Raw genomic sequence first — 10,737 nt, 5'->3', positions numbered from 1 at the left:
CATCATGACCAACAACAACAATAACAACTATATATATATATATTATCGTTATTGTATTTATACATGAATTGTGTGATTCCATCATTACATTTTATGGCTCCTTTTCTCCATCCTTTTTATTACATGTTCTCTCTCTCTCTCTTGCAGTTGCAGTAGGTGGGTCATATGTCGGCGCCTCCATAGACCTTTTTGCTATTCCTTTACGCCTCCACTTATCCTATATGATTACGTGGGCCTATTTCTATCCATTTCTCTTTCAACTTGGGCTTTTGATCCACTTTCTCTTTTGGGCTTTTGGGCCTACTCTCTATATGGATCCATGTCTAATGGGCTCACTTTGCTTGGTTGAAGATTCAAGAAAGAAACAACAACCACTAACTAACCCATTTTGGTATATAATTAATTAATTATGTCACTTTAAAAATGAGATTTTATCCGTTTCTTTTCAACTTTTTAGTGCCTTGATTTGCTTTCTACAATAAAATTATTTCCATAAAACACATGCACAGAACAGCTGTCTATTGAAATCTTTTTTATTTTTAGACATAAATAAATGGCATTAATTGAAAATTACTCATATATGATATATACATAATTAAAAAGAAAAAAAGCAAAGGGTCCTACTATTACAGTTACATAATTGACTTTGACACGTGTTGTTTGTGTAGTCGTCCAAAAAAAGTTGAGTATTGTGATTTGGTGACAGTTGTCACTCCTCCATTGGATAAATATAAATAAAGAAAAAAGTGTCAGAGACAAAACATAAATAGAATAGACTAATGATTATAGTCCACGTGTCAGGAGTTAGTCCTAGGATGAAGATCATATATAACACACTTTCAGTTTTTTTGGTCCTAAATTAATAAATAATGTAACTGCAAAAATCAGATTGATATACATTAGATTCTTTGTCTGTTTTCACTCTTCCCAACTATAAAAACAAACCGCTTCTTTTCTATTCTATATATATAAAACTTAGTACTTGACTCAATATATAACACATTCAAATCAAATTCAACAAAAACCAACTTGGTCTGATTTTCTCTCTCTCTGACTGTGTCTGAAATCAAAGGAAAGCAAAGATGTTCATGAAGAAACTAGTGGAGAAAGCTTCTATCAAGAAGGTATGTTTCTTTCTTTCTTCTTCATTTCATGATTAATTTTACATACATCAAAATGATCATGTTATGGTCTGGTCTGGTCTTGTTTGGTTGATCTGTTCTTTCTTTTTCTTTAAATGAAATTCAAATTAGATTTGTTTTGAGATGAGATTTGATGAAATTAAGGGTGAAGGATCCAAGAAGAAAAGCTTTAATAATATAATCTAATGTATAAGGAGACCCAGTGACGAAGCCAGAAATTTAGTTGAGTGAGGGCTTGAATAAATATTAAGTCAAAACTAATAAAAATAATGATAAATGTATCTTTCAAATTTTCATCTTCAACAAAATAAAATAATACTGTTGACAAAAATAAAATAAAATATTGTCAATGGTATTATTTTATTTTTTAATAAAGTATTATTTTTTTTATTATTTGTATTGGACTACTTTTAAAATGGGCTTGATTAGAATAAGAGTAGGCTCATGAATCATGATTAAGATATTGAATGAAGGCTTTTGTGAATTGGACTTTAATAAATTGAACAAAGTGAATTAATATATGTATATATCTACATATAAAAAATTTGATGTATATATTTGAGTGAGGGCTTTAGCCCACACATGGGCTTTAGCCCACACATGGGCTAAAGTCCCTCCGTCCCTGAGGAGACCCCACCACACCATACCAAATACCAATCCTTATATTATTGTACTATTTCCCTTTCTCTTTTGTCTTTCTCATACTCTTGTTTTGAATTTGATGATGTTCTCCTCAATCTTTAATTTTATTTTCAACCAACCAATCTATTATTTATCTTTAAATGATTAAAGTTGTCGTTTTTAGTAAGAGAAATAGTGTGATATCACTATTAATACAATTAAGTGTTGAGTTTTATATAATTACCACTTATGCCAAATAGCAATATTCTTTCACCACCTAGATTCATTCAAAGTCAAATGTCCACGTGGTGGCCGGTGCTATATGTTTTTTCCCTTAAAACATAAAACATTTTAGTACAACAAATGAGATTGTCTTGTCATGTCTTGTCTTGTGTTCCTCTGCATAGAACCCCACAGCAAACACCCTACAGACTCAGATGAATGAGAATGTATATTAAGTAAAAAAAGATGTTGATGTTGATGGGGTTTTGTTTTGAAATTGAAATTGAAATTGTAGACAAATGATGGAGGAGAAGCCAGTGTAAAAGGGTGTGATGTAGAGCCAAGGCTTGTATTCCACCATGGAATACCTTCAACATCTTCACTCTTTGCTTATGATCCTATTCAAAACACACTAGCCATTTCTACCAAGTCAGTTTTCAATCCTTCAAACTCATATCATCTCCTTCTTTCATTAACACATCATTCATTCTTAACTTGTTAACAACCTCTCACTCTCAGCAATGATGGCCGCATTAAGTTATTCGGAACACACAATACTCAAGCTTTACTTGTTCAATCTCAGGAAGCTCAACCAACCAAGTTTCTCCAGGTTTTCATATTCATCATGTTAATGTTTTCTTCTTCTTTTCATAAACTTGGAACTTCGTTGTACTGATGAGAATTTTGTTTTTGCATATTAATCAGTTTTTCCATAATAAAGGCATTCTTGTCAATGTAACATCCAAGAACAGCATTGAGGCAAGTCTTTTTTAGTTTCATTCATAAGATTTAGTCATGTTCTTGTAACAAAGTTCTGAGCAATGATATAGGTTTGGGACATCGAAAATAAAACATTAACTCATGTACTTCCCCCTCTGCAACAAGAGATTACTTCTTTCGCTGTGCTGCAGCAAAGTCAATTCATGTAAGCTTTTTTACTATAACTACGTAGGCCTTCTGAAGATGAATACAGCCTTCTGAAGATGAATACATTAATGTGTTTTACTTAAAATATATGTTTGCAGCTATGTTGGAGACATTGCTGGTAATGTCTCGGTTTTGAAGCTTGATAAAGAAGTGTCGCGTCTAGTACAAACTAGTTACAACATACCCTTTTCAGCTTCTCATGGTGAGACATTCTTCAGCAACTTAATATTTTGTTGTTTATCTATGATGATGATGATTATAATTACCAAGTACATCAATAATCTGGTGTAGGGAATTCCACTAAAGTTTCTGGTGAAAATGCTGCTGTGGTCAGTATTCTGCCTCAACCAATGGCTGAAAGTAAGAGGTAAGTACTTTCTCAGCAAACCTTTTCGGTTGGTTTTTACTACTGTATGTTGTTTCTAGCTACCAATGTACTTGTTTTCACTGCAGGGTTCTCATAGTTTTCAGAGATGGTTTGATAACACTATGGGATATCCGAGAAAGCAAAGTCTTGTTCACAACAGGTGGAAACTTGTTCCAGGCTCTACACCATGAAGCAACAAAAGCCACTTGTGCATGTTGGGCTTGCCCATTTGGAACCAGAGTTGTTGTTGGTTACAACAATGGGGAGATCTTCGTTTGGAGTGTTCCTTCCATCTCAAACTTATCAGACTCGACCGCTATTCCAAATGCTCCAATATGTAAACTCAATGTTGGATATAAGCTCAACAAGGTTCCTATAGCTTCATTAAAATGGGCTTATGCAGATGGGAAGGCAAGTAGACTTTATGTGACCGGTGACTCAAACTTCGATTGTGAAAACTTGTCTCAGGTACTACATTGATCATCACACTTAATCAAATGCTTCAACAAAGACTTTAACAACTTTGATGATAATGCTTAATGAATGATGCAGGTGATTCTGTTGAATGATCACACCGAATCTCGCACAATCAAACTTGGCCTTCATTTGCCCGAGCCATGTATTGATATGGAGATAATCTCAAACACCAATGAGCATAACAAACATAGACAGGATTACTTCATCTTGCTGGGGAAATCAGGCCATGTTTATGCCTATGATGATTCTTCCATTGAAAAGTATCTTCTACAATTCCAATCCAGGTCCCAGCAGACTCTCCCAAAGGCGGTTATGGTGAAGCTGCCATTTTCTGATTCGAACATTACTGCAGCCAAGTTTATTACAGACAATCCTTACTTAGGTTTGGCTGATGAGGTATGCAATATTATGTACTCATCATAACATCAACACTGAACAAACTATATGATAATGATTCTTTGAAATTGTAGGAATATGTTATGGTGGCAAAAGATATGCCACATATGTTTTCTTTGGATGCCAAGCCAAGAGATGGATCATCATCATATCAGTTTAGTGGATTTTTAAGGGTTAAGAACTTGTACATAACTGGACACAGTAATGGAGCCATAACTTTTTGGGATGTGTCTTCCCCAGTTTTTGTTCCAATCTTTTCAATAAAACAACAGGTTAACACTTTAACACCTTCATCTTATTGTTTGATCACTTCAAAGTGTTCTATAATGGTGTCTTTTGAATGCAGAGTGAAGATGATTCTTCTTTGAGTGGTATACCAATCACAGCTTTGTTTTTCGATGGCGACTCCCGGCTTCTTGTTTCTGGAGACCAAAGTGGAATGGTAAGCTCTATTCTCCTTCTTGATTAAGGAATCAAACTCTATGTTATAGTGTTTTTACAAGTAAGCTGAATCCACAGGTTCGAATTTACAAACTTAAACCCGAGCCATATGCCACAGAGAACAGCTTTTTGTCTCTTCAAGGTACACGCTTTAATTACAAGATTTTGAGGCCATGCATTGATAATCACAGCACTGTGATGTACTTATAAAAATACTGTCTTGACAGGAAGTACAAAGAAAGGAAACAGTCATGTAATTCAAAGCATTAAACTCTTAAAGACCAATGGTGCTGTACTTTCTATGAATATAAGCCACAACTCGAAACATTTCGCTGTTGGGTCTGATCAAGGAAACGTGAGCCACTTTCGACCATTCCCTTCTCTTACCTTGTAATCAGTTTCCATGAAGTTGTTACGTAATCCAGTTCATGTGTTCTAAACAGGTTTCAGTCATTGATATAGAGGGTCCAATCTTGTTATATCAGCAACATATTGAAAGTGAAATCTGCACTGGAATCATCTCACTGCAGTTTCAAATCTGCAGCTTACATGGTTTCGAGAAGAATGTGTTAGCAGTTGGGACAAAGGATTCATCTGTTTTAGCTCTAGATAGTGATACCGGTAACAGATTAAGCGCAACAACTGTTCGTCCAAAGAAGCCTTATAAAGCTCTATTCATGCATATTTTCGGTAAGTGTATTTGAAAGCATTGTAATATATATAATCATTGAACTGGCTTATAGTGAAATGACCATTGAAAATGTTAAATTAGATGGGAATGCTGCTGAGGATGCAGTGCCAAAGCAACCATTACTGTTGTTATGTTCTGAGAAAGCTTTGTATTTATATTCCTTCACTCACATCATACAGGTTATTATTAGTCTTCTAATTCAGTTTCTAAAGTAAAACTTAGACAGATTTCATTATGTGTTGTCTTTGTTTTTTGGTCTTTAGGGAGTTAAGAAAGTCATTTGCAAGAAAAAGTTTCAATCTTCTTGTTGTTGGGCATCAACATTCTATAGTTCCACTGATGTTGGCCTCATAACCCTTTTCACTAATGGAAAAATTGAGATAAGGTAATAGTCAGTTTTTAAGGAACAATTATATTACTGAGGTTCATATTTCTATGATTGCAAGTGAAAAAGTGTGTATATTGAGCCTAAACATATGTTTGTAAAATTTAAGGTCATTGCCAGAGTTAAGCCTACTAAAGGAGAGTTGGATAAGAGGTTTCACATATTCCAGTCCAAAACCAAACTCACTCTCCAACATTACAATATGCTCATCATTAGAAGGAGATATTGTTATGGTAAGAATTGTGATGTATAGCTCTGTCATTAGTAGTTACTAGTTGAGTTTCAACATTAACTTCTTTTCTTTTCTCTATGTGCAGATGAATGGTGATCAGGAAATATTCGTCGTCTCGGTTTTAAGTCACAAGAAAATATTCAGGTGAACCTTATCTACAAATCTCAACTTCAGTTTCAAATGCATTTAAAGCCTCTAACTTTCTCTTTGCTTAATTTTAGACTTTTGGAGACTTTTAGCCAAGTCTACCAAAAAGATCTAGTGGTTTCGCAAGGACTTGTATCAGCAGGACAAATCATCCCCAAGGAAAAGAAGAAGGTACAAGATTTTACAATGGTATACAAGCATACTTGACATAACATTGGTTGTGAGACTAAGACTTCTCACTATCTATATATCTGGTTTGATTGCAGAGTATATTTAGCTCTGTCATTAAAGATATTACTGGCAGTAAATCAAAACCTGCCCCCAATATCATCGAAACAGAAGATGCTAGACAAAGCTTTAAAGAGCTTGAAACAATCTTTTCAACAGATAATGTACAAGGTGATGCTCAGCATAGAGATAACATAGCTGTGGATGAAGATGAGGTTGAGCTGGACATAGGTAAATTTGGTTACCTTAACTCTAGCTATATATGTTCTTCTTGAGATAGTAAATATAATTTGATGTTCTTGTCTATGAAGATGACATCGATATCGAGGGAGAAAAGCCTAAGGAACATAATATTATGGCTGCTTTGAATAAACAAAACCTGGCTAACAAATTTCAAGCTTTAAAAGGTCAGTGTGGTATATAGCTCAATGGTGTTAATACCTAACTCTGAAGAACTTGCATCATGAAAATTGTCCAACTTACAGGTAAACTTAAGCATATGAAAACCAAGAATGAGAAAAACCCTACCAAGGAAGAACACCAAGATGATAAGCTTGGTACAGTTGATCAAATCAAGAAGAAATATGGGTTTTCTAAAGCTGGTGTAAGTATAAACTCAATATTTAATGCTTCATCTTCTCATATCTTAAGGATCTAAAAAGGTCATATTTTTGAGGTTGAGAAATGGGGCACAAAATCATCCATAGTTAGAACAGGCACAGAAGTCACTGCAGCTATAATCCCATAACAATATGTAAGAATTGCAATTCATTCATTTGTATTTGGTGACAGGAAACAAGTGATGCGAAAATTGCTGAACGCAAGCTGCAAGAGAATGTTAGAAAGTTGCAGGTACTTCTTTCTAATCTCTGCTAATCAAATTTACATGATTGTGAAAAATGGTGGACCACATCTGTCATAAACCAATTATTTCTAACATCAGCTGTAAAGTAAACCCCTACAGATGTTAGATTATGAACTTATATACTTTTGAATATCATAAATCATAATCAAATCAACTTACTGTGTGATGAATTGGTTGTCAGGATATAAACCAGAAAACTACAGACATGCAAGATACAGCTAAGTCCTTCTCATCTTTGGCCAAACAAATGCTACAAACTGAACAAGGCAGACGAAGCTCGTAGTCCCCATTTGAGTCCAACTCATCATGAGTCGAAATACATTTCAGTTGGCTTTTGTTTGTTTATTTGTTTCAAATACTCCGATTCTTTGGCATGTAACACTTTTCATGTAAATATCAAAAAGGGTGTGTGGGTGTGCTACAAACAATTTGAAAGAACAACATGTGTTAAATCAAGTATACGACAATACTTTCTTTCATAAGTTAATGGTAAGTCCAGTATTTTTCTATTAGAAACTGTAAAGAGCAAATATAGAGAAGGAAACGGTCATAAGGAAAGAATAACTGATTCTAAATCCATTGACCTGCTGCTAAAACTAGCCTGCATACCAAACTCTGACCCAAGTGAGGAAAATGATAACTTAAAAAATTGCAAATCCAATCACTCTTAAAGGTCTATATTTTTCTCAGTAAATCAGCCAAAAGAGAGGATATCTGCTCTTTCATTGCATCTCTGTTACTCTCAGTGAGTGTAAAGATTGTTGCACCAGGATGATTCTTCAATCTAGCAACTGCAAAAATTCAATCTCACTATCATTAGCAAAATCATTGCACATGGCAAAGAATAAAAGCATACAGTTATATATCACTAGAAAGAGCTTTTAACTTTCAGCACCAAAACTCATTTCCATTCGTAGTCATGGCAAGAGAATAACCAGATTCGTTTATTATAGTATACCTCCAGGTATATCACGTCCAGATTTTGGAATTGGAACAGAAGCTAAGATTGGTATATTTGATTCCAGAACTTTAAGAACAGCAGGGAAAAAAGATGAACTGTACAACTCCATCTTTCCAACTTCATCAATGATAAAGAGATCAGTATCTTCTTTCACCTGAGAGAGTAGTAAGAAGCACATTTTTACCTCTTTAAAAAAAACATTTGAAATTCTAAGAAGACAAAGGTACATACTTTGCATTGCAGACAATGAGTAATATACTATTGAACTAACCAATTGACGAAGAATTCAAAATGGCTAATGGGTTTTCCAAAACATGATAAATAAGTCATGACCCTTCAACAAAACCTCTGCCTACTCATGAGTAAATTATACCTAGAAAAACAACCATTACACTATATCTGAAGTTATGTATTTGGAGTTGAGCCACTGTCAACTGCCAAGGACTCAAATTCAATAAGACTTTTTGAAAAGAGTTGAATTTCCTACTCTGAGTAAGTAAATTATATCTTATCAAACCAACAATTATTGCATTTGAAGCTATGTACCTGAAGTTGGGGCAGTGCCAAAGACTCAAAGGATGCTACATCTACTTTGTACCTTCCCACAGTTGGCCATCTAAAGGAATCAGAGCTACAAATATCCCAAATATTGTTTGCCATATTAGCTTAACTATAGCTCAACTTTCAACATAAATGAATTAACAGATTCATAAAAGTTTAAAAAGGAAGGAATGAAACAAGACCTAGTGGAGGTTGTTGTAGCCAGAGGAGCTTTCTGGCCATCCAAGGTGACTACTTCAAACCCAACTCTTTGAGCTCCTTGTCTAACCTCACCTGGCTACCAAAAAAATTCACGGAAATCACTAAACTGACTAATGAAATAGACTTGAACCTTTTTCATAAAATTGAGAGAACTAAAGAGCACATACGAGTGTAGAAACCCTGAAATTTTAGAGAAGGATTTGAGGCCTTCAGGGACTCATAAGCTCTAATGATGAGAGTGGTTTTGCCCACGCCCTGTGTCCACCATTGAAATTGTGAATTGGAAACAGAAAAGGAATAATCAATTCATACATGAATTACTACAGGTAAGGTAAGGTAACTGAGAAGAAACCAATAGAAATGAAGTGGACTTACCGGAGGACCGGTGACCAGCAAACATTTTCCGGTACTTGCTGCCGCCATCATTTGTCGCTTTGTTGAACTTTCGCTCTTTTTTTCATTAGAGTCGCAGATATGTTAAACGACACGCTGAGTTCCTTGTTCTTTTCTCGACAGGCTAAACGACATGTCGTATGCTCAATAAAAATAACATTCACTCCAAGCTAAGTAAAAGTTCTGTCTCCTAACAAATAGTAAACTGTGTTTTCTAAATTTTGTAGATTAAATTTTTTTTTGAACTATTCAACTTATCAAATTCAAAGACTTTCGTCCAATTTTACTAACGAACACATAACGTGAATAAAAGTTTAGGAAATACAATTTAATACTTGTAAAAATTTAAAGAACATGATTTGGTACATATTAAAATATAGGGTGCATAATTTAATACATGAATAGTTGCCACGTTATTAAAATTAAATAAGATTTGACAAAAAATTTTGAATTTAACAATCTCAATAATTCTTAAAAAAAAAATTAGCAGTCTAAAAAAAATTCGAAAAGCACAATTTAATACTTGTACATATTCAAAGAAAAAATTTGAATTAGCATTATTAGAAATTATTACAATATTATTAATCAAGAGTGTCAATTATAAATCTCTTCAAAAATAGAGTCAATAATATAAATAATGAAAGAGTTCAAACTTCAAAATAAATAATTGGCGCGAAAATTTATTGTAAATTTGTCCTAATTAATGTACGGTAACAATGTAGTCCACATAGAGATTACAAACTAGTATAGTATAATAATTTCCATGTCAAATATTTAAGCATTCGGCCTCCTATTTATAGGTTTACATGGTGGGACATGATACACAATGAGCTTAATGGTTGTTAAGAATCCACATTACAACTAACTATGGTAAGAGGTAGTAAATGATAGTCATGTTTAGCTAAGTTTCTACTACTTCTGTTAATAGTAATCATTTTAATTTATATTTTCAATAAAGATGTTTGCTTAATGATACCAAATATCATGTAAATTATTTTGGTTTCTCAAAAGTCACTTTTCCTAATTAATAGTTAAAGAGAAAGAAGGCAAAGAAAATTTCAATATGAGTCTCCCTTTTGTCATTTCTTTCCATTCAAGAGAAATGTTAATAGTGACAAAGAATGGTCCAATATTTCTTACTTCAAAGTTCAAAACATTGGAGAGGCTGATTAAGAACAGAACAGAAGGAGTGAGTCTGAAACTTTGACTAACAAAAATGAGAACATATAAAAAGATAAGATACCCAAAACGTGAATGGGCAAAAGACTAGAAAAGTTAGCTTTTCTTTCTTTTCTTTTGAGATAAACAAAGCAACATGTTAGCACACTATGACACTACTACACTACACTACACTACACTACCTTAGCTTTTACTTTTTCATATTATACATTGTTCGCCTTTACCCAATCTTACCGTTGTATTGAATAATGAATACTCCCTCCTTTTCCAAACGTTTCCTTCTCTTTATCTACCTAACTTC

The 10,737-nt window shown here is 33.9% G+C and overlaps 2 protein-coding genes across 2 annotated transcripts; one reads left to right on the top strand and one right to left on the bottom strand.

Annotated features, from left to right (window-relative positions):
• Positions 1-856: 856 nt before the first annotated feature.
• LOC115702608 (uncharacterized) lies at positions 857-7,657 on the top strand. The gene is made up of 24 exons (XM_030630026.2): positions 857-1,124; positions 2,281-2,414; positions 2,505-2,595; positions 2,691-2,744; positions 2,816-2,910; positions 3,011-3,114; positions 3,204-3,279; positions 3,366-3,747; positions 3,832-4,152; positions 4,227-4,424; positions 4,499-4,594; positions 4,672-4,735; positions 4,821-4,948; positions 5,037-5,283; positions 5,366-5,463; positions 5,548-5,669; positions 5,779-5,902; positions 5,987-6,045; positions 6,123-6,219; positions 6,315-6,507; positions 6,588-6,683; positions 6,762-6,880; positions 7,069-7,128; positions 7,323-7,657. Exons 1-24 carry the CDS (start codon positions 1,083-1,085, stop codon positions 7,422-7,424), a joined length of 3,102 nt encoding a protein of 1,033 aa, XP_030485886.2. The 5' UTR covers positions 857-1,082; the 3' UTR covers positions 7,425-7,657.
• Positions 7,589-9,431, bottom strand: LOC115702609 (uncharacterized). Its single transcript, XM_030630028.2, has 6 exons — positions 9,240-9,431; positions 9,032-9,119; positions 8,846-8,936; positions 8,649-8,733; positions 8,100-8,256; positions 7,589-7,932 (listed from the first exon to the last, which is right to left on the bottom strand). Exons 1-6 carry the CDS (start codon positions 9,288-9,290, stop codon positions 7,817-7,819), a joined length of 588 nt encoding a protein of 195 aa, XP_030485888.2. The 5' UTR covers positions 9,291-9,431; the 3' UTR covers positions 7,589-7,816.
• Between the last annotated feature and the right edge of the window lie 1,306 nt (positions 9,432-10,737).

Source organism: Cannabis sativa, chromosome X, assembly GCF_029168945.1.
Source record: "Cannabis sativa cultivar Pink pepper isolate KNU-18-1 chromosome X, ASM2916894v1, whole genome shotgun sequence".
Taxonomy (NCBI): Eukaryota; Viridiplantae; Streptophyta; class Magnoliopsida; order Rosales; family Cannabaceae; genus Cannabis; species Cannabis sativa.
The sequence above is the reverse complement of the archived record's forward strand: the minus strand, read 5'-3'. Positions and strand labels throughout refer to the sequence as shown.